The sequence below is a fragment of the Peromyscus leucopus genome, chromosome 3 (assembly GCF_004664715.2).
Source record: "Peromyscus leucopus breed LL Stock chromosome 3, UCI_PerLeu_2.1, whole genome shotgun sequence".
Lineage (NCBI taxonomy): Eukaryota > Metazoa > Chordata > Mammalia > Rodentia > Cricetidae > Peromyscus > Peromyscus leucopus.
This window is the reverse complement of record NC_051065.1, coordinates 22,785,422-22,813,246: the sequence shown is the minus strand read 5'-3', so window position 1 is coordinate 22,813,246 and position 27,825 is coordinate 22,785,422. Positions and strand designations below refer to the sequence as shown.

The 27,825-nt window shown below is 39.5% G+C and overlaps 2 protein-coding genes across 2 annotated transcripts in view; both read right to left on the bottom strand.

The window, feature by feature from the left end:
- The window catches only part of Samd9 (sterile alpha motif domain containing 9), a 69,753-nt gene extending 41,947 nt beyond the window's left edge, over positions 1-27,806 (bottom strand). Inside the window, exon 1 of the mRNA XM_028869785.2 lies at positions 27,745-27,806. The gene's annotated coding sequence lies outside the window, so the exon portion shown is untranslated. The remainder of the gene's footprint in view (positions 1-27,744) is intronic.
- On the bottom strand, positions 670-27,825 carry LOC114693436 (sterile alpha motif domain-containing protein 9-like). The gene is made up of 2 exons (XM_028869782.2): positions 27,745-27,825; positions 670-5,747 (listed from the first exon to the last, which is right to left on the bottom strand). The coding sequence occupies exon 2, from the start codon at positions 5,724-5,726 to the stop codon at positions 972-974; it is 4,755 nt and encodes a 1,584-aa protein (XP_028725615.1). The 5' UTR covers positions 5,727-5,747; positions 27,745-27,825; the 3' UTR covers positions 670-971.

Sequence of the window (27,825 nt, the reverse complement as noted above, 5' to 3'; positions counted from 1 at the left end):
GGAACAGTGTACCTTCAAGGAAGGTGAGAAAAGACTTTGGAGCATGCTCATTCAGAGAGTAGAATGGGGTGAATTCAAACAAGGACAGTTTGAAGTTTGTTCCTTTCTCCTTTGCATTTCTAAAGTAAAAAGGTGGAGAGGAATTGTGTGCGTACATCTGTGTAAGCATTGGCTTCAATGGAGAGTGAGGAGCAATGCATTTACTTTCCACAGAAGCTTTTACTAACATCAAGATGAGATGAGTGTACCTCTGCGGTAGCTTTTAAAGCAGAGAAATCTGCCACGGCGATGCCTTCATACACACACACACACACACACACACACACACACACACTCACACTCACACTCTCCCAGAGCACAGATCTTTGAATCAGTTTGATTAAGTTTAATATTTAATTGTGTGTGTAAGAGGAGAAAGAGAGAGACAGAAAGAGAGACAGAGTGTGCATGTGAGCACAGGTGTCAGTGGTGGCCAGAAGGGCATTAGATCCCCTCATTCTCAGCTTAGGTGGTTGTGAGCTGACTGATGTGGGTGGAGGGAACTGAACTCAGATCCTCTGTAAGAGCGGTCAGTGCTCTCCACTGCTGAGCTCTCTCTCCGGCACCACTTTTATGTTCTTCTTCGTTGTATCTCAGGTGTCACAGTGAAGAAATAATTCAGAAAGGTGATTTAGTTTATACAGACTTTATTGACCATCTGGAGTGTGACTCATAGAAACCAACTGAAACATCTCAAGGAAATATGTCAATCAGGGAATGCATATTTAGTATATGGAATGAGTGAAGCTGCTGTGGGCCAAGTTCTGTGGTATGGATAATTTCCTGTCCTACAAAGTCTTCCATAATGGATTAGAGAAAAAGAAGCAAACTGTGATTATAGTTAAGCCAATAATGTCATGCAAATGCTATGGACTAGAAAGAATGAGTACAATAATAGATGTAAATTTACACCTTTGGACTAATGTACCTTCTTAGATCACTTTTATACCGTATGCCAGAGGGCCCTCAATGGAAAATCCTAGGTAGAAGGACACTCTCTCTATGTTCCTTCCCCTTCTGAGTGGACCCGAGTACACAGAAGTCACGGGTATTTTTATTTTTGCCTCTGTTCCATATTCTACAGAGATTTCCTTGCCTTCAGCCTGACCATACTGTAGGCGAAGGAGATCTTTGACTTCCCTCTTTTCCCACACTAATCCACTCTGCCAGAAGGAATTTGGATCTTGTACTTCACTGAAGTACCGCTCGATTTTGGCCTTGTGAACAAGACTGTTCAGCCCCTTCTTCTGCCCCAGGTAGAACAGTGTGCTTGGCTGCTTGGACCTGCACATGCGCTTGTACTGTCTCCTGAAGGATCGATTCAGGGAGGAGACATACTTTTCTATGAGTGTGGAATCTTGATCTAGCTCTTTGTTTTCTGGCCAGAATAGGAGGCAGGCCAGGAAATAAGGATCAGGATATGGATGACTTAGTCCCACGAGTTGCAGGACTTCTCGGAGCTTTGTTTTCAGTGTGTTAAATGGAAGGATAGACTTGGATGTGGGCTTTAGACAACTGAGAATAATGTTGGCCAAAATGAAATTCTGTGTCTCCTTTGTCAGACCCTTGGTCACACTCTTGGTTAGGCATTCTTGTAATATTAAGGTGTAGTTGTTCACTATGTTTTCCATGTTGTTAGCCTCTTTATGGTTTGGATTAAGATATTCAAGGAGTCCTGAAAATGTGTCTGCTCTCCATGCTTCTATGCGTTTCCTACAATTCTCCTCTAGGAGTAACAGGTTCTCTTTGCCCTGTAACAAATTGGTGTTCAATTGGCAGAAAAGTTCTACATATTTCTTGAAACACTTGCTGACTTTCTTAATTAGTGAGAGTTCTGTCATTTCTTTTGGGGTGTTCCTTGGCTTTAGAAGACCCATATAATCCAAAAAAAAATCAAAGCATCGTTTCAGATTGGACTGTAATTTCTGTAGGTGGGATGTAAAGTTGCTAAGAACAGCATAATATTCATCTTTTGGGTCTGGAGGGATGATCCCCTTTCCAGATAAAAACTGTACCATAGCGTCTCTCAACATTTCATTTTCTTTGTGGAAAAGGGGTGTGAGCTGAAGAATCTGGATAGTGTCAAGACCTACTTCTATTTCACCAAAGAACCCTGCTGTGTTGTATGTGTCATATCTTCTTTGGGACTTCTGTGGTGACCAGGCCTCTGTTTCATAGTCTTTACTATCAGTTTGCTGCTGAGACTCTTTGAATGCTTTGGAGGCCTTTTCAGCGATTTCTAGCAAATGTGTTAGATCAGCCACACTAATACTTCCACAGGTCTTATTTTCACCCAACCACTGTTTGATCTCACTTTTGTAAACTTGACCAAGTGTATCTGAAATGTAGGAATTCTTAGGTGCTTTCCTTTTGGCCAAATTTGCCCAGACCAGAGCAGTACTAAAGTTCTTCTTTTTGATATAGAAATGCCTCGCTAAAGCTTGACAAATGAATGCATTTTGTGGGAATCGATCACTTCCTGCAGTCAAGATCTTTTCAGTTTCCTCATTCTGCAATTCTTCAATTAATGGGGAAAACAGAGTGTCTGTTTCGGCTCCATGCTCCTTGCGTTGTCTTGTAAGCAAGAGAGTTTGCACATCATGCTTAAATTTGTCTCTTCCTATTCCAGAGTCATAGAATACATTCTCTTCTAGTATATTCAATGTAATTTGACACTTGTCCATTCCATAGCTCATTCCCAGTTCTTTTAAACAGTAAATGGCAATTAGAGGGTGAATGAGACGTATACCAGTATATCTCCCATATTCTGAAACTTCTGTTCTGATTAGAAGTGTGGAATAGGTTCCCATGTTGTCTTCTACGCTTTTAGGTTTCTTATCTTTCTCGGTGAAAGTGATTGTGGTTCCCAAAAATATTTCACACTGTGATACTGAAATGGTAGAATCTGTAACATAAGAGTTGAGTAATGCCAGGTAAGAAATGAGCTGGGCTCTCCTGCTGTGGGTGTCCAGGTCTTTCAGTGTATTCTTCACTACATTTTCTATATAAGTTTTGTCAAAATTGCCTTTCAAGATCATGAAGGAATAAAAGTTTTCACAGTTCTTATGCTCCTTTTCGATTTCCTGAAGTTTGGCCTCAAAGGCTCTTTGTTCTTTGGTAGAAAGTTGGTATTTTAGTGAAATGCTTTCTGCTAATTTTGCACTTTGATCTGGATTCTGAGATCTCATGCAATTCAGGATGATTACTAATGTTTTTTCATATCTCAGACCTTTTTCAGCTATAAAGGAATTGATGGCATTCTGCAGAATGTAGGTGTTTTCTTGTTCTTCAAAATCATCCATAAGGAGAAGAACAGGGATGTAATCCTGGTGGCTGGTAGCCTTGTAGCTGATCAGCCTGCTTACTTGTTCTCCAATCTCTTCAAAATCAGTTGCTTTGTTTTTCAATACAGCACATCGGAACTTATGTTTTAAGTCCCAGAGAACATTCATAGCCAACGTAGTGCCTCCACAGCCTGGGTGATGGTACAGGTTGATGACTTTGGCAAATACAGGTTTAGGAGAGTCTGCACACTGTTGTATTAAAGTAGTAAGTTCTTCATAACTATCCCTTTTCACAAAAGCTGAGGAATAGTGTTCAGAAGAAAAATAGAAGTTCCACCAGGATACTCTGCCTCCTCGATAAAAGTGTTCTTCTCTTGATTTCTTAAATTTTAGGAATTTAGATTTATCTTTCTCTATGTCTGTGTCTCTACACTCATTTTCACAGAGGATTTCTAGTGCAGATAGGATATCTTCCTCCATTTTCTCCAGGATAACTGAGGAGGATCCACAGGAGGGCAAGAATCTTCTTGAAGACTGAATCACTGATTTCAGTTTAAGGATGGTGTTGTTGACCAGTTCTATATTTAAAGTGGAAATGCTATGTTCTGCTAAATCCTCTTTGATTTCCAGTCTTACTTGTAGCAGATCACTCCACCGTTGGTAGATACGTGAGTTGACACAGATACACAACATGTTGTCCAGTCCATTGAAAACTTGATAGAAAGCACAGAAAGTCTCAATGAGTGGGTCTTTCGGGTCTTCTACTGGAGAAAGTAAGAGAAACACCACCAAAACCTTCCCTTTTACCATTACATTTTCATCCGTGAGAAACGAGATCAGTCTCCTGACCCCAGAAGCTCTTTCTCTCTGCCATAAATGTGGCTCTAGAGGTTGACATGAGTCATTCTGCAAGTCTAATCTGCCATTGCAGAATATCCAGCTGGGCTGCTCATAAAGTTTCAGAGTAGCAATTTTCTCTTCCATGCTAGTTTTTTCTTCATACTGACTGGGTAGGTGGAGGTTTGCGACTCGGCTTTCTCTATAAGCTTTGGCCACTCCCTTCATCTGAGAGCAAGGATCAAAATCCAGCACAGCAAACAATTTAATTTCCTTTAGGAAATCTAAGTGTTCTATTTGATTTGGGGCACAGTTATTTGTTACAAGAATGTACCTGTCATAGTAAGAGTTATCCAGGGAGCCTTGGTGTCTGGTCAAAAGTTTACCTAGCTTTAGCCCCTCACTCTCTTTCTTAGTCACCATCCTGTCTTCCTCTTCAGCCTCTTTTCTAGATGCTGTCCATGTCTTTAAGTTCTCTAGAAATTTTCTGAACTCTCTATCCCATTGCTTGGGATTGGCAAGAATATTCTTAGAGCTAGCCCCTTCCCTCACAAACAGTGAATTCTCTTTGCTTTGCTTCCATGTCTTATCTGTGTAACTTTGCATCGTAATGTAGAAATAATTTTCTTTACATATTGAATGTTTGGGAATAACATCTACTTCAATGACAAATCTATCAGATGATGTATTGTTCTGTAGTAGGACTTCTACAAACCTTGGTTCCCGAATACATGCCCTGGCTTCTTTGATAACACTGTCTTCAAAATACTTTGTGATCATTACATTGAAGTGATTAACGAAGACATCTTTACTGGTGACTTTCACACCGACAATTTGTCCATGTGGTTTGTCCCCAACTCCAAAATGGATAGTGCCATTGGTGCGTGAATTCATACAAGCTGATGCAAACCGGAAGACTTCGTTGCTAAATTTCATCTTAATGTCCTCTCCTGTGGCTGTTTCTGTGTTTGTGAGGGCTTTGAATTCATGTACTGGGTCTATGAGATTGAGCGGCCCTGTTTCAGGAACTTGGAGAACAGAATGTTCTATGTAGCGTTTGTCATCATGGAAAGAATCAAAAGGATGTGGCATGCAAGACATCTGTCCTGCTTTGGGTTTATCACCTTCTGTGTCTTTAGTCACTATGTCACTTAACACATTTTCTCTCAGAAGACTTGCGTATTGATCTTTATTCTGTCCTTTGTCTCTGAGATCTTGATCACTATTCAATGAAATTGATTTCTCTTCTTCATTTTTGGTCATTTTTTGGTGTTCTTTTATTGAGAGTTTTGTATTACTTAATTGTGTGGAATCTTGATTTTCATGTTCAGTTGAATCATTCAATTTGTTATACTTTCGTTTTATCAGAAGTGCTGGACCCCGTGGCAACCCCATTTCTCTAAGATCCTTTTCAGTTAATTCCTCAAGAACCATGCCTGTCACCTCTTCATTGAGCAGGATTTGAGCATATTTCTCATCAATGTTAAGGTCTTCAGTTATCCATTTTTTCACATCTTCTTTGGTCCAGTCTTTGATCAATTCTGGTTGAGTTACTTGTTTATTCATGTCAAAGCTTCAAACTTGTTCCTTGAAAATAGTAATACAATAATATTTTAGCATTGTATTTTATTGAAATCGCATAGCAAATTATTACTTTATATAAATTATACATAGAAACATGATGTTTTTCAAGAATAACTTAAAACTTCTTGGTATTCATTTATAATTATTGTCCATTTCACAGGCAATTTTAAGTGTAATTCAGAGAACAGCAACAGCTGCTAGCTAGGTGACAAAACATTTGTCTTTGTTAACTTTCCTTTTCAGACTTCCCTGTGTAAGCTGGGATTCTGTAATTTAAAACTAGAGTCTCCAGGAAGAGAATCACTTTTCATAGAATATTTTAAACTTTAAATATATGAACAGCCACAAAAGGCCCATACTCAAATTGATATATATGAAAGCAAATAAGATAATGACCTGAATAGGCCAAAGCAACTCTAAGCATACAGAACAATGTGGTGGTACTGTAATATCTGATCTCAAATTATACTCCAGAGCCATAGTGACAAATGCAACATGGATTTATCACAAGAACAGACTCATAAACCATTGGAATAGACAAGAGTATCCAGAAATAAGTCCTATAGTCACAGTAATCTAAATTTCCACCCTAGTGTTAAAAGAACACATTGGAAAAAGACAATATCACCAACAAACACCTCTGGGAAAACTGGACATTCATATGAAGAAGGTGACTATTTCTAACTCACCAGAACAACCAATTAAAAAGGAATCAAAAGCCTTAATTGAAGATCTGAAATTGATTGAGGAAAACATAGCTATGATACTGCAAGATTTAGGCATTAACTGTTTTGACAGAATTGAAGGTGTTGTAAAATATACCTATGTCTCTCAAATGTACTATCAGACTATTGAAATATCGTACCCAAAGAAATGGAAATTTCCCTCTAGGAATCTCATGATGGGAGAAGAAAAGGCCCCAGCCAGAGAGAGAACTCGCCCCTCCCCCCAGAAAGAAAGTCATGCCAGGCAGTAGTAGCACATACCTTTAATCCCAGCACTTGTGAGGCAGATGCAGGAGGATCTCTGTGAGTTCCATGGCAGCCTGGCCTACAGAGTGAGTTCCAGGACAGCTAGGGCTGTTACAAAGAGAAACGCTGTCTCAAAGAAACCAAAACTTTAAAAAAAAAAAAAAAAAGTCTTAAAAACTTGTCAGAATATCTTACAGGATGAGACTCAAGCCCAGACAGTAATGGGTCGGTGGTGGGCAGGACCACGCTGTGACTGCTTACAGGTGTAAATCCTTGGCCCTCTCTCTTAACTTTAACCTCACTTTAGGACCCTGACAAAGAATAATGAAGCTACATTGAATAAATGCTATTTTTCTGCTTTCCACTTTTTTGGCTCTTCTAATTGGCTTATTAATGACCTGACTTGGGGCACAGGCTGTGATCCCCAAGTTTGATAACAGGCATAATCAATATCTTTTCCTGAAAAGGACTCTAGTATCACCAATAATAATCCTAGGGATTGACAGATGAAATTATAAAAAATTTAAAATCTTCTGCATATTTAAGGAAACAATCAATAGAGGGAAGAGACGGTTGTTAGCAACTATATGTCAGACCTGGGATTGATATCTAGACTATATGAACAACTTTAAAATACCAAAACAAATCATCCAGTCAGTAAATGAGCTAATGAACTGAATAGACAATTTTCAAAAGAAGAGATACAAGTGACCAAAAATATTTGAAAAATAATTGCCAGCATCCTTGGGCACCAGGGGATTACAAATTTAAGCTTCTTTGAGATTCCATCTCACCCCATTCAGAATGGCTATCATTGAGGAAAGAGATGACACAGATACCAGACAGGGTGGAGGGAGAGAGGAGCCCTTCTTTATTGCTGGAGGTGGGAGTGGGGGAATGGAAACTGGTATAGCCACTGTGGAAATCAGTTTATCAAAAAATTGAAAACAATGTTGATATTATGATCTGTTGTTAATTGTTTTTTTTTTTTTTTTTTTTTTTTGGTTTTTCGAGACAGGGTTTCTCTGTGTAGCTTTGTGCCTTTCCTGGGACTCACTTGGTAGCCCAGGCTGGCCTCGAACTCACAGAGATCCGCCTGCCTCTGCCTCCCGAGTGCTGGGATTATAGGCGTGCACCACCACCGCCCGGCTGCCCCTTAAGCAATGGCTTAAGCATGGGCCATGGCCTGTGAGTGTTTTGCTCCCTCAGGTATGGACTCTTTCAAAGGTACCAAGGGATCTTATCTGAATCTAAAGAACTTAGGATTCAATAGTTTAGGTGTAATTCTGCTCACTCATAGAGGCTGAATACCTAGTAGCTAACCTTCTCCTCAGCCCCTACTTAAAAAACCCTTGCTATACATGGTCCTTCCTTACCACTTTCTGTTAGCTACTTGCTGATTCAGCTTCCTGCTCACAGGTTAATTTTATTTAATCAAACACATCTTTGGATTGTTAACAAAAGCATTAGGGAAAAAATGCAACACACTTTAAAATAATATTCTCCAACATTTCTCCCCTCTTTTTCAAAACAAAAATGTAAGGTTTTAACTTTAAAATAGTATAACTGTATACAATAAGAACAATTATTAAGTAAGGATTACATTCACAATGTACCAAATTCCAATTCATTTGTATTTGGTAAATTTTAAGAAAATACCCCATAATCTATCCTATCTTAGTGAATCTAAAATTTTATATTTGAATTACTTTCTCTCATATCTAAGAAAAACTGCAACTATAACTATCTAGTCTTCAACTCCATCAAAGACCCCAGAAGGATATAATATTACTTGAGTAAACAAATTGTGCATTGCAAACAACTTCCAAAAACTCTGGAAATGACAGAGATATATGACTGCCTGGAAAATCACTCAAAGTTCCTTTGCAACGTTGGGGCATCCATCATGAGCCTACAGGCCCATAGGGTCTGGCAGACTCTGTAGTGAAGTAAGAAATCTGAAACACTGTCCTGCCTATATTGCTAGTCACTTTCTTCTGTGTCCTTCAGAATGTCTGGCAGTTTATTCTGTGAAGCAGGAATTTTGAAGAACTTTTTTGCCTTATTTTTGTGAAGTTCAACAGCTGTTCCTCTATGTCCTGCATGTCCCGTCTGCACAGCACATTATCAACAGTCAAGGAAAAAGTAGTTACTTGCCCAAATGAAAGCAAACTCCATAAGGATTTTCTTCAATGCCCATCACCTTCTCTGAAGTAAATTGGTGCTGCCAGGAACACATGTGTCTCATTGTCATAAAAAGCCCTACATTAACAAAATATTTTAAATGCCATATTTTGTAGGTCTTTGAAAGATTTGAAGACCATCATATCTATCTAAAATAAATCTCTATATGATCTGGAAAACATACCTAACATATCTGTAGTTTTGGTTGCTATGAATGACTAACTACTAACCTATGTTCCTGATTATCCTATATACTTTATAATAATAGGTTTCAAACACTAGAACTTTGTCCTACATTTCCAAATGAACTTCATAGGCACAACACCTCAAACAAAAATAGAAACATAAACACAATATGTTGTAACAAAAATAACCTTACATTTTTATCAATATACAAAAATCCTTTAAACAAGAATAGAAACAAGCTGTGGAATGTTTTGTATGGCAAATGTGTTGCTTTGATTGGTTAGTAAATAAAACACTGATTGGCCAATAGTCAAGCAGGAGGAAATATAGACAGGACAAGGAAGAGAAGAATTCTGGGAAGAGGAAGACTGAGTCAGAGACACTGCCAGCTGCCACCATGACAAGCCACATGTGAAGATGCCAGTAAGCCATGAGCCACGTGGCAAGGTATAGATTTATAGAAATGGGTTAATTTAAGCTATAAGAACAGTTAGCAAGAAGCCTGCCATGGCCATACAGCTTGTAAGCAATATAAGTCTCTGTGTTTACTTGGTTGGGTCTGAGCGGCTGTGGGACTGGTGGGTGACAAAGATTTGTCCTGACTGTGGGCCAGGCAGGGAAACTCTAGCTACAGAAACATATATAGAGTGTGTTGCAACAAAAATTACCTTAAATTTGTGTCACTATATAGAAGTCCTTACAAATACAAAATGTGAGACCAAAATGAGCCGTCTTAGAAATAAGACCAAAATGCTTTCACCCTAAAATTAAGGCCTAAGATTTCTCATTTTGGGAATAGGCCATTAGTTACTGAAACCAGTCAGTTCAGATTCCAGAAACCAGGAAGTGTAGAAGTACAGAGTCACAAGATAGTCACTAGGTAATTCCTGCTGGACTATGGAATGTCCTCTCCCTGGTATCCAGGGTAACTGAACACAGAAATGCCGCCACTTCAGGGCAGCCAATGAGAAATGATGGCGGGCAACCACTCCCTTAGAAGTAATTTCTAGAAGTCCCTAGAAGCGAGCCAATCAGAACTGTACCCGTACTAGCACCCCTAAATGATGTAACCTTGTGACTTTTCCCTTTAAAAACTGAGCTTGCAGATAGGTGGGCACTTCTTCCAGCCTCCACTGTGTTGGATGTATTGAATGAAGTCCCTGCCTAGGCTTGTATTGCTTTTGGATATCCAGAATTAAACCTTGCTTTTGCATTCCGGCATGCTCGTCTTTGGTGGTCTCTCTGGGGGTTACAATCTGGGCACAACACAAAATATTTGAGATCAATAGTTGTCCCTTAATTTATAGTAGATTCAATAATCTACCCTAGTATTTAAAGTAGATTCAATAATCTTCCCTTCTCGTTTATCATTCCTATCTTTTTTCTTTTTTAAAAAGAGATCCCTGAATGTAATGTAATTTGTATAATTTCCTCCTTTGTCAATACCTGTAACAATTAGTAAACAACCCCCATAAATGATAACAATCATTCATAACCCACTAAATGACCAAATACCACCTCTTAGGAATGGGAGTCATGTTCCCAAACTACTTCCTGTTGTCTGGAGGTGATGATACCCTGAAAAAACTGAAATAGTCCTGAGAAAACCAGCTGCAACATTCATTGTCCAGTCTCTGTGTAATGGGAAAGTTCAGAGCTTGTCTGAAATCCTGGCTAAAGTATCCTGTGAGGCTGGAACCCCTCAGCAAGCAGCTTTGAGTTGTCCTAAGCAGTTTGTAACCCAATACTGATCTTAGGGTTTTGGCTGTCCCCTCAATAGCATTACCACAATCCCTATAGAATCATCATTGTGGAGCCCCATCTTCTGTTAGAGACCTCAAAGATCACTGTTATGACTGGTCAGGGTTCACTGCTGCAAACTTAAACATTTTAAATGTCATATACAAAATGGTCTTATAAATTTAGAGCTAGTATATATGCCTATGGAAAGTTTTAAATAGAATAAAGCCAAAGTATTGTGAGATTACTGGCAATAGGAAAGTCCCTAAATTTTGGTTTTCTTCTGTTCCACATCATGTAGTTCTTCTGACATAAGACAGGGATTTTGGATTTTCCTTTAACAAACATGCTTGGGTTTAGAGAAGGAGAGAGCCACATTGTAACCCTAAAGCCAGCTTCAATTTAATTAAATTGGGACTACAAAAAGACCATTTGCCTTTTATAGTTGTAAATGACAACAGAAACAAATATTTAGGAAGACTTATGAAATTTTATACTATACCATTTTAGGCCAATTTAACTCTCAGCTATCTCCTCTCCTCATCAGGAAGGCTCTCCTGTTCCAACCTACTCTTTATCAATATTGATGGTATCTATAGTTTTTCTTTTCCAAGGAAACAAAAGCAAAACCTTCCTCCAACATAAAACATATCTTTAAAATATATAGGTTGATTTAATTAATCATTTTTTTCTATTATTCTAAGTATCTCTGCAGCCTTTTCCATTGGCACTTAAGACATTAAAAGTTAATAAAGCATTATGTAATCTATCTCTGGGTGTTTTTTATTACTCCCTTTTGTTTATTAATCATTTCTTTTAAAGCTGGATTAGACCTTTCTATTACTCTTTGTCCTATGGGGTTGTGTGGTATACCTGTAATATGCTTTATGTTATAATATTAAAAAAAACTGTTTCATTTTACTAGGCATGTATGCTGGAGTATTGTCAGTCTTAATTTGAACAGGTATCCCCATCATGGCCATGGCTTCTAATAGATGTATAATTACAGAATCAGCCTTTTCAGAACTGAAAGCAGTTGATCATTGAATTCTTGAATTTGTATCTATGATATGGTATACCTATTTTAATCTTCCAAATTCTGCAAAATGAAACACATCCATAGGCCAAATTTCATTTCTTTGAGTACCCCTTAGGTTACTTCCTGCAGGTAATGAAGTTTGGTTATACAAGGAACAAGTAGGACATTTTCTTATAACTTCCTTGGTTTGTTGCCAAGTGATGGAAAATTCCTTTTTTAAACTCTTGCTATTAACAATGTTTTTTTTTTATGAAACTCTGAGGCCTCCAACATATTTCCTATTAATAACTGATCAATTTTATCATTACCTATTGCTAGAGGACCTGAAAGACCCCTATGAGATCTGATGTATCATATATATGGGATGATTCCTGACTATTTCCTGTAATTGTATGAATAACAAATTTAATTATGACTTATCAGAAATAAGTTCAGCAGTTTCAATATGTAAGACAACTCTTTCTGCATACTGAGAGTCAGTAATTATACTAAGAGATTCTGAAAAAAATCTAATAATACAATGAGAATAGCATATAATTCTGATTTCTGAACTGAATCATAAGGACTTTGAGACACTTTATTTTTCCTGACTTATAACCTGCCTTTCCTGATTTATTTGCATCAGTATAGAATGTTGGGGCTCCAGAAATTGGGGTACCTTTTACTATATGAGGTAAAATTTTATAAACTGAAATCTCTTGCTTTTTGGATAATTGTTACTTAGCTCTCCCAAAAAAATTACTGCAAGCTCTTTGCCAATCTTCATTTTCTTCCCATAGTGAAGCAATTTCACTATTAGTAAAAAGCACTACAATTTCTCTTGGGTCCATTCCTATCAGTTGATGAAGTCTTAATTTTCCTTTTAGAATCAAATCAGAAACCTTTTCCACAAATGTCTTTAACTTTTTTCTCTGTTTGTGTAGCAAAAATATCCATTCCAAGATAGCATCTTCCCTCTGCATTAAAGTTCCTATAGGGGAATGCATAGAGGGTAAAATAACCAGAATACAATCAAGCTCTGGATCTAAATGATCCACATTAGTATCCTGTAATTTCTTTTCCACCAAAACCAATTCTCTCTCAGCTTCATCTGATAATTCTCTTGGACTATATAAGTCCTTGTCACCTTTTAAAGTTTGAAACAAATTACTCAGTTCTTGATTTGTTATTCCAATAGTATGCTGTAGATGGACAATGTCTCCCAACAATTTTTGAAAATCATTAAAAGCCTGCAATTGATCTCTTCTGATTTGTACCTTCTGGGGATGTATTTTTTATAATCCTAATTAATTAATTAGCAATTAATAGTAATTAATAGAATCTTCTCTTCATATTTTTTCAGAAGCAATTTGTAGTTCCAAGCAATGCAAAATTTTCTTTACTTCTTCAAACATTTTTACTAAAGTATCTACATTTGAATCCACTAGTAAAATATTGTCCATATAATGGTAATTATAGATTGAGGTTATTGTACACAAATTATTTTCACTGGCTGTCTAACAAAATATTGGCACAGAGTGGGGCTGTTCAACATCCCTTGTGGGAGAACCTTCTGTTGATATTTCTTAATGGACTGAGAATATTGTAAGGAGGTACCATGAAGGCAAATTTTTCTCTATCTTTTTCTTGTAAAGATAAAGCGAAGAAACAGCCTTTTAAATCAATAACTATAATAGGCTACCCTGTAGGTAATAGAGAGGGCAGGGGAATTCCAGTCTGTAAAGAGCCCATTGGCTGAATGACCTTATTAATAGCTTTTAGCTCTGTTATCTTTCTCAGTTTTCTAGATTTCTTTTTAATAACAAATACAGGAGAATTCCAAGACGGGTTGATTCTTCAGTATGTTGAGCATTTAACTGCCCCTGTACCAGCTATTCTAAGACTTGTAATTTTTCAGATGTCAAAGTCCATTGTTCCACCCAAACAGGTTTGTCAGTCAGCCATTTTAAAGGTAAGACTGTTGATACTTTTGAAATACCAACAGCTGTGGTACCCTGATTATGTTCAGCTTGAATGGTCTGTGACTGTCCATGCTAGTATATTCTGAAATTTCTCTCAGAATCATTCTTCATTTTAAAGTTTGTTTCTGAGACTGGGTGGATGTTAATCTGAGTATTCCATTTATGTAGTAAATCATGCCCCCATAAATTTGTTGCCATATTAGCCACATATGGCTTTGTTTTTCTTCTCTGTCCTTCTGATCCTATACATTTAACTCATCTTGCACTTCATTTCACTTGGGACAAACTGCCAGTTACTATAAGCTGAATATTTACTTCCTGAAGAAGCCAACCTGGATGCCCTGATTTTGGTGCAATTATTGTTACATCTGCATCTATGTCTTCTAAACTCTCAATTTCTATGCCATTTATTCATATTGTTAACTTTGGTCTTGATCATTTATAGAAATTTGCCAAAATTGCTTTACGGTTTCTCCCAAAAATTTTGTTTTATCTTCTAAAGCAGATCAGCATGATTTTTAACAACAGGCAGTAAATCATTAAATCATTTTGTGGAGGATTTCCCCAATACTGGAAGATAACAAATGGACTACATTTGATATTGGGCCCTGTGAGAGGCCCAGCCTGGTATTTCCTGATGGCAAAGGGTTACCCTTCTTCTCCCTTGTTCATCTACATTCATTAGTTCAATGTTGACCTTTACCATACCTTCTGCATACTCCAGAAGTCTGGGGCCTTCTGTTTATGTCTAGAATAAACATTATTTCTAGGAGCATCTTGAGTACACTCCCTTTTCAGATGACCTTGTCTACCACAATTAAAACACCTAACCTTTTGATTTTTCTTCACATTTTTAGAAAGCAATGCTCCTATCCAAGTATCATCATTAGAAATATGGGAGCCAATATCAATTATATGTTTGATCCATTTTTTCTTTTGGTTTTTTGAGACAGGGTTTCTCTGTGTAGCTTTGCTCCTTTCCTGGAACTGACTTTGTAGACCAGGTTGGCCTCAAACTAACAGAGATCCTCCTGGCTCTGCCTCTCCGAGTGCTGGGATTAAAGGAGTGCACCACCACCGCCTAGCTGATCCATTTCTTTATGGGTGCTGATCTTGCATTTAAAGGCTTAACCACCCCTTTACATTCTTCATTAGCATTTTCAAAAGCCAAAATTTCAATTAATATTTATCTAGTGTTTTACCAGATATCATTCTATTTTCAGTTGATGTTAATCTGTGTAAAAAAATCAGTGAAAGTTTCTTTCAGGCCTTGTATAATTTTAGTAAATGATTCAACCCTCTTTCCTGACTCTTCAGCCCTGTCCCAAGCATTCAAAACTGCTATACATTATAGAACCAGGGTGTTATCATCCAACCTACTCTCTTTGCAAATCTGCATACTGACCCTCACCAATAATTTGGTCTTGGGAAATCTCGTGACCTCTAGCCCTACCTTGTTGTTCCAGGGCTCTGGCTTCCTTTCTCCAATAAGTTCTCCAATGTAACTGAGGACCAGTTTCTAATCCTGCTGAGATTAAATCCTTCCAGTCTTATGGAATGATTTTATTCCTAGTTGCCCATGAATTTAACATCTGTCTTACAAAGGGTGAATGCAAACCATATGAAACTACTGCTTCCTTAAATCTCTTTAAGTCTAATATATCTACAGGATTCCAGTTAACTTATGCATAGCTTTGGGGATGCATATTATCTGGTGGTTGATGTTGAACAGTAACTGGATATATTAAAGTTGGTGTTCTAATAACCTTAGGCCATTCCTCTCCAGTTTTACAATGCAATGGTGTGGTGAATTATGCCCTAAATTCCTCTGTCTGTGTCTGAGCATTTTTCTTTTTATTCATTAGTATATCTTTCCAAGGCCTGCATCCTATTAATCCACTTGTGATATTTAGCATAAAAAAAACCACCAAGGCTATTGTTGATAAGATATTATTTACCACAGTGATAGTATGTGTTTTCATTATTATATCACTGTCAGTTAAATCATGAATCTTCTCATATTCTGATCCTAACTTAAGCCTTCTAAGATAGCAGTACAGAGAGCCCTAGTACCCTACATTGTTATGTTTCCCATTCTTAATGTAGAAAAAAAATTCTTTTCAATATTATTTAGTTCTCTCCTGATCTCTTAAAGAATTTCCCAGATCTCTCACCAATTCTGTTTACTTTTCAAGGCAAGAGACAGCGAACTGCTATTACGTAGAAGTCCAGATGGCAGATGCAGCAGAGCTGGCTGGCATGACCCCTCCTTCCGTGTGGTTCTACCACTGGTTGGACACCAGTTGTTGTTAACTGTTTTTTATTATCTACCGTGGCTGCCCCTTAAGTAGTGACTTAAGGAAGGGCCATGGCCAAAGGGGATTTTGTTCCCCCAGGCACCTGACTCTTTCCAAGCTACTGAGGAAACTTATCTAAATCTAAAAAACTATGATTTAGTGGTTTAGGTGGAATTCTGCTCACTCAGAGAGGCTGAATAGCAAGTTGCTAACCTTTGCCAAAAAACCCAACCTCCTTCTCTCAGTCACCACTTAAAAAACACTTGCTACATGTGGTTCCTCCTTACCACTTCCTGTTACCTACTTGCTGACTCAGCCTCCTGCTTGCAGGGTAACTGTATTTGATCAAACACATCTTTGAATTGTTAACAATTCAAAAGCATTAGAAAGAAATGCAATGCACTTTAAAATAATATTCTCCAACAATGACCCAGTTCTCCATCCCACAGGTAATCAATGGATTCTAAGTCTCACAGAGGTATTTGGACATCTTTGTTTATTGTTACACTACAACAATACCTAAGAAATGGAGCCAGCCTAAATGTACATCCATAGATGAACAGATTTTGTGTGTGTGTGTGTGTGTGTGTGTGTGTGTGTGTGTGTGTGTTACTAGAAAGGGAAACATGAGAAGGAAAGGAGATATTGACAGAGGAGAAGGGGACACAATGGGGAGGTGACAGAACACATGTGACAGGAAAGTGGAGAGAGGGCTACCAGGGGGTCTGAGAAAGCCAGCAGCAGAGGACAAGGAGGATCAGGCAGACCGCTGGGGAGGGGAATCAATGTAAACTAAGTATATAAAAATGCCGTCATGAAACAAATCACTTTGTGTGCTGATTCAACAAAACTAATTTTCAGGATATTTAAGGAAGGTCTGTTTAAATTATTAATGTATGAACCACTAGTTATAAAGTCTAATGGAATATCAATTTAGCTTCACCATGTTTGACATTTCTTGCAAAGACTCACCCAGAGTCTCTCTCTTCTCAAAGCCTCAAAAAGGAACTAGAGAAGAACTGAGGCTTGAGAGTACAGGCCTGGGATGAGCCAAAGGAGGAAATACACTATCGATGGGTAGACTATTTATCATAATGATTGCCATAGGCTGCAGCCTTGCAGCCAACAAGGAGCTTTCACTGGCTTTGTCAAATTTCTTCCTGGTTGTTTTAGTGCTTCAAATTTTCTTATTTTTGGCTTCAATCTGAGGTCATGACCAGTGCCAAGCTAACAAGAATTATGAGCAATAGGCACAGCAAAAATGTATTTCAGGTGATCAACTATGTTTCTTTGGAAAGCAGTTGGGTATGGTCTCAGAAGTTCCACAAAACATAGTGTATGTATTTTACTCAGAGATCAGTGTTTGTCTCCTTTTATTCATTCAGTAAGAAGTTCGTGAGTATCTATTATGTACAAGGCAAGATGTTCAAGAAAATTAGTGGTTACCCAAACCTATGGGAAATATATTTATGATACTCATACTCTATTGTTTTTTGGTTTTTTCAAGACAGAATTTCTCTGTGTAGCTTTGGAGCCTGTCCTGGAACTTACTTTGTAGACCAGGCTGACCTTAAACTCAGAGATCCTCCTGGCTCTGCCTCCTGAGTGCTGAGATGTAAGGTATATGCCACCACTTTCCAGCTTTTTTTTTTTTTTTGGTTTACTCATACTCTATTTAAAAGAATTAAAAATATAAGCCATACAAGTTACCCTACCACATTAAAGATGTTCACAGTAACAAGCTGTGGCAGGTGCAGGACACCAGAAGGGACATCGCACTGGGATCTGTAAGGAGGGTGGACTATGAGTAGGAGAAAATGTGAGCCTGGCTTATGTGCAGTTAAAGGTGGGAGGGAGGAGGGAAACAAGCCTTGGAGGCTGACGGAAGGAGCTGAGTGATGGTCTATCTAGGCTCCCACGGGTCTGCTTGGTAGTTCTAGGAACATGGCATGTGTGCTCTATCAGTGGACAGTCTCCTCTGAACCAGGGGTCAAGGCATTGGATTGCTCTGGCATTGTCCAGGAAGAAATGCAGACCAGTAGCCTGGAGACAGAGGGGCCCACCCCTGACTCTCCTACTTCTCTATATACATCCACAGTGCCCATGTTCTGGTTTGAATCTAGTGTTTCAAATATTTAGGAGGGCTGTGAAACTGTTATGGGATGGGAATGGGCTTATATGGCAGAAGCAGGTCACTATGAACAGGCCTATTTCTGGCCTGTAGTTCCTGCTTTCATCTCTGCCTCCTGGTCCACTATGGTCTGAACATCTCCTCTCTGCTGTAGACTCCTACTGCCACAAGGTCTTGCCTAAGAACAAGAATCCAAACAAAACTCTGAAACTGTGAGCCAAAATACACATTCCTTTAAACTGTTTCTGTTGGAATTTTGTTAGAGCAACAAAAAAAAAAAAAAAAAAAAACAACAACAACAACAACAACAAAAAAAAAAAACCCAGCTACTTCAGTCATTTTGGTAATACTGAGGAAAGGGACCTTGTCATACCCATTTATCAGCATCAGATAGCACTAATAGTATAGGCAGATATTCAATATATTATTAAAGTTTTTTACCCAAAAGAAGCTGATTTAAAAATTATTCTCCTTTATATGGGACATTGAAAATACAAATCTCATATTGTTTTAGACTTCAGTCTGTTGTGGGTCTGGAGAGATGGCGTAGTGGGGAAAGTGTCCAAACAACCACATAAACAGTTGGGCTTTCACCTGCAATCCAAGCACTGGGTGAGTGGAGACAGAAGAATCCCGAAGTTTGTTGGTCAGACCGTCAAGTTTAATTAATGTGCCTCAGATGCAGTCAGAGGCCCTGTCTCAGAATGTGGAGAGAAACTGAAGATACTTGATATCAACTTCTGACTTCTAAACTCAGGGGCATAAGTATGGGCAAGCAAACACACACAAACTTGTATACATAATGATTTATTGAATAAATAGACAATCGAAAACTAAGAATGGAACACTCACTCAACAAAGACATGATTAGCTGTCAGCACCTAGAATTACAATGATCCAAAACTCAGATGTCTGGATACCAGCATAAAAATACAATCAATAATAGCTGGGACAATATGTCTCAACTAGAACCCAACAACCCTATTACAGGAGGCTGAAGCAAAAGAAAGGACTTCAAAATAGCTATTTGAGTATGCCCAAGGACCTTAGAGGGGACATGAATAAATCCCTTAATGAAATCCATGAATCACGAACAGTGGAATGAAATGAAAGTGGAAATGACTTATTAAAGAAAACAAACTGAGGTAAAACTGGAAATGAAAAATTTAGGAATTCATACAGGAAACTCAAGGTCAAGTTTCACCAACAGAATACTAGAAATGGAAGAGAGACTCTCAGGCATTGAAGACAAGATAGAAGATATCAAAACCTTGGTCAAAGAGAATGTTAAATATAAAAAATCCAGGTATAGCCGGGCGTTGGTGGCGCACGCCTTTAATCCCAGCACTCGGGAGGCAGAGCCAGGCGGATCTCTGTGAGTTCGAGGCCAGCCTGGGCTACCAAGTGAGCTCCAGGAAAGGCGCAAAGCTACACAGAGAAACCCTGTCTCAAAAAAAAAAAAAAAAAATCCAGGTATAAAATACCCAGGAAACTGGGACTCTATAAAAAGACCAAATCTATAAATAATAGGAATAGAAGAAGGAAAAGAAACCCAGAAAATGGCACATAAAATATTTTCAACAAAACCATAGAAGAAAATTTCCCTAACCTAAGGAAAGATGTGTCTATCAAGGTATAAGAAGCATATAGAACACTAAATAGACTGGATCAGAAAAGAAATTTCCCATGACATACAAAAATCAAAACATTAATGTAAAGAACAAAGGAAGAATGTGAAAAGCTTCAAGGGAAAAACACCAAGTAACATATGAATGTAGACCTATTAAAATAATATTCCAGTTTTCAATGGAGACTCTAAGAGCCAGGGGGACTTAGAGATCACAGATGCCAGCCCAGACTATTATAACCAGCAAAACTTGCAATAACAATAGAAGGAGAAAAACATTCCAATATAAAACAAATATAAGCGGCAACTATCTACAAACCCAGTTGTACAGAAGATGCTAGAAGGTGATTAACCGAAGAGATTAACCACACCTAAGAAAACACAAGAAATAATCATCTCAGACCAGCAAATTAAATAAAGCAGTGTTGCTCAAATCTTATACAAGCCAGCTACTAGCTTACTCTCGAGAGAGAGATTTCCTGTTTCTTCATGCCTTATATACATTTCTGTGTCCTGCCACATTACCCCTGGGATTAAAAGCCTGTGTCATCAAAGCCTGTTTCTGTTTCTCTCATGTAGTCCAGTGTGGCCTTGAACTCACAGAGATCCAGACACAACTCTGCCTCCCAAGTGATAGCATTAAAGGTGTGTGTTACCACTGCCTGAACTCTATGCTAATCTAGTGGCTGACTGTGTCCTCAGTCACTTTATTTATTGGGATACACAATATATCACCACAAACAGGCGAACCCACACCAGAACAACAAAATAATGCTGTCTTAGTTATAATTGCTGTGGTGAAACATGATGTCTAAAGCAACTTGGGGAGGAAGGGGTTTATGTGAGTTACACGTCCACATCACTGTTTGCCAATGAAGGAAGTCAGGACAGAAATACAAACAGAGCAGGAAACTGGAGGCAGGAGCTGATGCAGAGGGCATGAAAGAGAGCTGCTTACTGGCTTGTTCCTCATGGCTTGCTCAGCCTGTTGGTTTTTTTTTTTTAAATAGAACCTAGAACCACCAACCTGGGGTTGGCACTACCTATAATGGGCTGGGACCTCTACTTTCAATCATTAATTAAGAGAATGTCCTGTAGGCTTTTCTAGAGCCTCATCTTATGGAGGCATTTTCTTAAGTAAGGCTCCTTCATCTATGGTGACTCTAACTTGTGTCAAATTGGTGTAAAACTAGCTAGTAATTGGAAATCAACAAACACTGTTCATAGAAGACTCTTAATGCCAATGGTCTTAATTCCTCAATGAAAAGTTACAGACTAATGTAATGGATAAAAAAAAAAAAACACCAGGATTTATCCTTCTGCTGTGTCTAAGAAATAAACCTTAACATTAAGGATAAACATCACCTCAGTGTAGAAAGATGAAAAAAAGATATTCCCAGAAAATAGACCCAAAAATTAAGCTGGTAGAGTCATTTATTATATTTTATTTTTCTTTATTAAGAAATTTTCTACTCACTCCTCATGCTATCCACAAACCCCCCTCCTCCCTCCTCCCACCCCCAGCCCTCTTTCCCAAGGCACCCCACATCCCCACATCTCCCAAATCATGGGGAGTCAGCAGAGCCCAGCTCACTGAGCCTAGGCAGGTCCAAGCCCCTTCCCACTGCACCAAGGCTGTGCAAGGTGTCACACCACAGGCACCGGATTCCCAGAAGCCTGCCCATGCACCAGGGACAGATCCCGATCCCCCTACCTGGGTGCCCCCCAAACAGTTCGAGCCAAACAACCATCTTCCATGTCCAGAGGGCCTAGTCCAGTCCCATGGGGGCTCCACAGCCACCACTCCACAGTTCATGGGTTTCTACTAGTGTGGCCAGTCATCTCTGCACATCCTCCCATCATAATCTCAATGTCCCTTGCCTGTAGTATCTCTACTCTCTCTCATCAATTGGATTCCCGGATCTCAGCTTGGTGCCTGGCCGTGGATCTCTGTATCTGCCTCCATCTGTCACTGGACAAAGGCTCTATGATGACAGCTAGGTTATTTGCTAGATTGGTCACCAGTGTAGACCAGTCCAGGTACTCTCTGGACAACTGCCAGAAGACCAAGGTTGGGTCAGGGAAATGCAAATCAAAACAACTCTGAGATACCATCTTACACCTGTCAGAATGGCTATGATCAAAAACATTGAAGACAGCTTATGTTGGAGAGGATGTGGAGCAAGGGGAATACTCCTTCACTGTTGGTGGTTGGTGGGAATGCAAACTTGTACAGCCCCTCTGGAAATCAGTATGGTGGTTTCTCAGAAAATTGGGAATAAGTCTTCCTTAAGACCCAGTTATACTACTCTTAGGCATATACCCAAGGAATGCTTAATCTTATCACAAGGACACATGCTCAACTATGTTTATATCAGCATTATTTATAATAGCAAGAACCTAGAAACAACCTAGATGCCCCTTAACTGAAGAATGGATAAAGAAAATATGGCACATATACACAATGGAGTACTACTCAGCAGTAAAAAAACAACGATATCATAAAATTTGCAGGCAAATGGATGGATCTAGAAAATATCATCTTGAGTGAGGTAATCCAGACTCAGAAGGACAAACATAGTATGTACTCACTCATAAGTGGATACTAGATGTGATGGAAGGGATGACCAGACTGCAACCCATAGCTCCAGAGAGGCTAGCTAACAGGAAAAGACCCTAGGAGGGACACATGTATGACCCTGTGAAGGAGAAGTGGATAAGATCTACACTAGTAGACTGGGTGTGTGGGGGGTGGCAGATGGTGAGGAGTGGGGGATGAGAACATAGGGAAATGGGAGGGTCAAGCTGGAACAGGGACAGAGTGGGAGGGCAGGGAGGAAGATACCATGATAGTTGAGTGTAGCTAGAGTTTTCCTGCCTTGCCCACAGTCAGGACAGATCTTTGTCACCCACCAGTCCCAGAGCCGCTCAAACCCAACCAAGTAAACACAGAGACTTATATTGCTTACAAACTGTATGGCCATGGCAGGCTTCCTGCTAACTGTTATTATAGCTTAAATTAATCCATTTCCATAAATGTATACCTTGCCACGTGGCTCGTGGCTTACCAGCATCTTCACATGCTGTTTGTCCTGGAGGCGGCTGGCAGTGACTCCTTCTGCCTTCCTGTTCTTTCTTTTCTCCTCTCTGTTAGTCCTGCCTATACTTCCTGCCTAGCCACTGGCCAATCAATGTTTTATTTATTGACCAATCAGAGCAATTTGACATACAGACCATCCCACAGCAGATGAGGACATCATGGGAATAGGAAGAGGCAGGGTGCTGGGGAGGAAAATCAGGAATTCACATGGTATAGTCTTTTTAATATCTGACAAAATAGACTTCAAACCAACACTATTCAGGTGAGTTAGGGACAGACACTACATAGTCATCAAAGAAAAAATATGTCGAATCTATACATTAAAAACAAGGGCACCCAAATTCATAAAAAAAAAACAATATATAACTAAAATCACATAGTGACTCTCACACTCTAATAGTGCGTGAATTCAATAACCCACTCTCGCCAGTAGACAGGTCATCCAGACAAAAACTAAACAGAAATGTTGGATAACTAACATCATAAACTAAATGGACCTAATGTATATTTACAGAACATTTCAACAAAACAAAAAGAATATACCATCTTTGTAACATCTCATGAAACTGTCTCCAAACTGACCACAGACTCAGACACAAAGCAAGTCTCAACAGATGCAAGAAAACTGAAATAATACCCTGCATCCTATCTGACAACCATGGATTAAAGTTTGGATTAAACAACAGAAAGCTTACAAACTTATGGAAATGGAACAACTCTCTCTGAATGAAAGATGGGTCAAGACAGAAATTAAGAAAGAAATTAAAAATAGCAGGCTGAGTAAGCCATGGGGAGCAAACCAGACAGCAGTGCTCTTCCATGGCCTCTGCATCAGTACCTGACTGCAGGTTCCTGTCTTGCCTAAGTTCCTGCCTTGGCATTCCCTCAGTGATGGTCTGTGACTTGGATCCCTGGCTTCCCTCAGTAATGGACTATGATTGGGATGTATAAGCCAAATAAACCCATTCTTTCCCAAGTTACTTTTTGTCATGGTCTTTTTTAGGTGAACATAATGCAAAACAAAACAGTGACCCATCAGCCCACGTTTGCATCAAGATAGTTCTAAAGTGATATTTAGCAAAGAAAATTCAGTGCTAAATTACACGTTACATCAGCTGTGTTCAACAGGTGTCTACAGCACGTTCTACCCAGTGGACAGAGAAAACATTCTTCTCAACAGTATATGAAACTTTTCTACAATCATTTTGCACCCTAAGCTACAAACTAGCCTTAATCTTTTATTGCTATGCTTCCACTCCTCTTCATGGGTTGGGAATAGTTAATCTGTGCTATTGTATTTTGAAGCATATAACTGTCATCCCCCCCCCCCCATTTGTTACCATGCACAGCTAAATTATTGCCTTGAGTTTTAGATCCTTTGAAATTTTTGGAACTGTAAAATTTCGAGGACTTTTGAGATTTGCATACATTTGCATTATGAGTTGACTATGAGCCTATGAGGGTCAGGGATGGGATGTTAAGATTTGAATCTGAAGTGTCCCCTACAGCTTCACGTGCTTGCACACTTGAGTCTTAACTGGTGGCACTGTTTTGGGAGACTGGAATATTCCGGGCATGGGACCTAGCTGGCAAAGTGTATGGCCAGAGTGGGGGAACTAGAGATTATAGGCAGCCTCCCCAAGGTCTTTTCTTCCTCATCTGCTGTTGCTGATCCTGCTGTTGCCCTGAATCTTCAAGATCCTGTGGCTATGATTCTAGAGGACCAGTCCCTTCACAAGATCCAGCAGGCCACAGATGGGGTAGATGTTTGGGAGTGCCAACTCAAGGCCCTGGATGTGTGCCTGGGTGGTAGCCAAGCTGGTTAGTTCAGGCCTCTGGGATCACCCCACTCAGGTGAGAGGAGAAGCCAGCACTCTCACACCATACCCATGGTGAGGAGTAGGGTCAACTTCTCTTCTGAGAGGGGAGGCTCTCCCTGAGCCAGCAAGGGTTAGGGCCAGCTTGGCATGGCCATTGTATTTCAACACAGGGTTCAGCACATGGTTTGCATGGGCTTCCGCGTGGGCAATTGACATCAACACCAATCACAGTTTCAGCAGCTTGGGCCTGGATGCCACCTGGGAGTGGCAGTACATGTCTCTCAGATCAGCATGGGTCAAGCAGTAGCTTGGTCCCTGGTCTCCAATATGGTCCTACCTAGCATCCCAGATCCCAAGTAGTCACTTGGCCTTCAAGGTCACAGAAGCCACAGATAACAACACAGACCCTGGCTGCAATAAGACCACAGACCCAGACACAGTCTTTGGCAGCAACCTGGGGCCCAGTTGACATCATGGCCTCAGGTGGTGGCAGCCAAGAACATGGGCATCCATGTGGCTATGTGAAACACAGGAGCAACATGGGCCATGGATATCAACACAGATTCCACCTGTGGTTGGACCATGAACCCCAACATGGTTCTTGGCAGCAGCCCAGGCCTGGATGTCACTATGGCCCTGGGTGGCAGCACAGGTTACTCAGATTGGCATTACTGGATTGTAGGGTGGCCCTCAGACACCAACATGGTACCAGGAGATGGCCCAGGTCCTGGGCATCTGTATTGCCTTTGGTGGTAACAGGAGCCATGGACATCAATACAGGCTGCAGGTAGGGCAGGGCCATGGACCCAGACATGGCTCCTGGCAGCAGCCCAGGTCAGGACATCACTATGGACCAGTATGGTGAGCAGGTCTGTCATGCCATCGTGTTCCTCATTGTGACCTTCACTTCTTCAGATCTGATGCTCTCCACAGAACACGAACCATTCCATTCTGCCTCCCTCTCTCTCCTACTTCACCATATATTTATTCACCATAATAGTACCCAACTTCTCAGACTCTGGGCAGATCCGTGGTTTCTCCTGGGCACCCAGGACAGGCAGCCTCAGGCGGGTATGTCTACTCTCCTCACTCTTGTTCACTTTAGAAGAACTATTTAAATGTGAAAGTATTTGATCTAGATATACTATTTCTGTCACATAGAAGAATGAAAGTAAAATGTACAATGAAGTTTCCTATATACATATATTTGATATGGCAGTAATCACAACAGACAAATTAACAAATCAACCAAAATATCCAATCTCTCACAAGTGGATAAAGAATACTATCTTAGGGTTTCTATTGCTGTGAAGAGACACCAGACCCACTGCAACTCTTATAAATAAAAACATGTAATTGGAACGTACAGTTCAGAGGTTAAGTCCATTATTGTCATGGTATGACATAGTGGCATGCAGGCAGACATGGTGCTGGAGAAGGAACTGAGAGTCATACATCATGACCAACAGGCAACAGGAAGTAAACCATGACACTGGATATCACTTGAGCATAGGAGACCTCAAAGCCTGGCCCCAGAGAGACACACTTCCTCCAACAAGGCCATACTTCCTAATAATGCCAATTACTATGAGTGTATGGGAGCCAATTACATTTAAACTATCACAAATATTGTGTGTGTGTGTGTGTGTGTGTGTGTGTGTGTGTGTGTGTGTGTGTGAGTGTGTGTGTGTATTATGCAGCCACAAAAAAACATTATGCCAGGTACAGAAAATGGGTAGAACTGGAAATGGTTAAGTTAAGCAAAGTTGAGTCAGAAATATCACGGAAGAAAGGCACAGTGGGTAAAGGCTGTCCATCTCATGCCAGTCAGGAAGCAGAGAAGAGAGGGAATCAGAGAGGAAGAGTCTGGTAGATGAAATAAACTCTTCAAAGCATGCCTCTACTAACATTCTTCCTGTAACTAGGTCATTTCTTTAGTTTGTACCATCTTCCAATAAGGCTATCAAACCACAAATCTATCAATGGATTAATCTATGCATTAGTTCACAGTCTGAATTATTCACTCCCTTTTCATGATGCAGCATTTCTGTACATTGTGGGGACCAAGCCTTCAGCACATGAGCCTTCAGGGGATATTTTATACCCAAGCCACAACATACAACCATCTTCATAAATTATAAGAGAATTGTACTGAGGGAAAAAGCCAACCCCTAATGCCACAATCTGTTCACTTCCACTTACATGTATTCTTGAATGGCAAGGCCATAATAATAGACAGCAGATTAGAAGCTACTGGAGTTAAGGAAAGAAGAAGTACGAAGAGTGAGTGCAGCTAGAAAGACCCATAAGAGAAATGTCTGTGTTGCAACATTTGTGTTTTGAATGTACAAATGTCAATGTGAAGTTTTACTATATGTAGTGTTGACAGACTTTGCCATTAGGGAACCTTGATAAAAGGTATACATACCATATGATTATTTCTTACAACTGCATGTGGATGGTGGTGATTGCAGATGAAAGTTGAATTTTAAAAAACAATGCAAAATTAGAATGCCATACATTAAAGAGAAAACATTTAAAATTAAACATAATGAAATATTGAGTATTCAAACTTGAAAGACTACCAACAATGTCTGTGGAGCTTACAAGCTAAAGACTTTTATAAAAATAAAAGAATGACTGATTATTTAGTGAGTTCAAAGTGCAACACAGTAAAGACAGGGAAGAAAGAGGGAAAAATAGAGTTAAAAGAAGAGATTTAAGGAGAAAAGTAGAAAACACAGTCACAACGGAGATACCGAACAAAATCCAAAGGTGGTACTCAATTAACGGTGATAGAACTGACACACATGTGGAATCCATCAAGAATAAAATAGTGAGAGAAGAACTTACCAGATGATACAAAAGTTAAATGAATCAGAGGATATTACAACCAACTTTATATGAATAAACTTTGAAAAGTGAGATGAAATATATGACTTACCAAAACTGACTTGAGAATCAGGGAAAGGAGTCTCACTGCCCAGTGTAAGGCTGTAGGTCACAGAGGTCACTGATGTTCCCA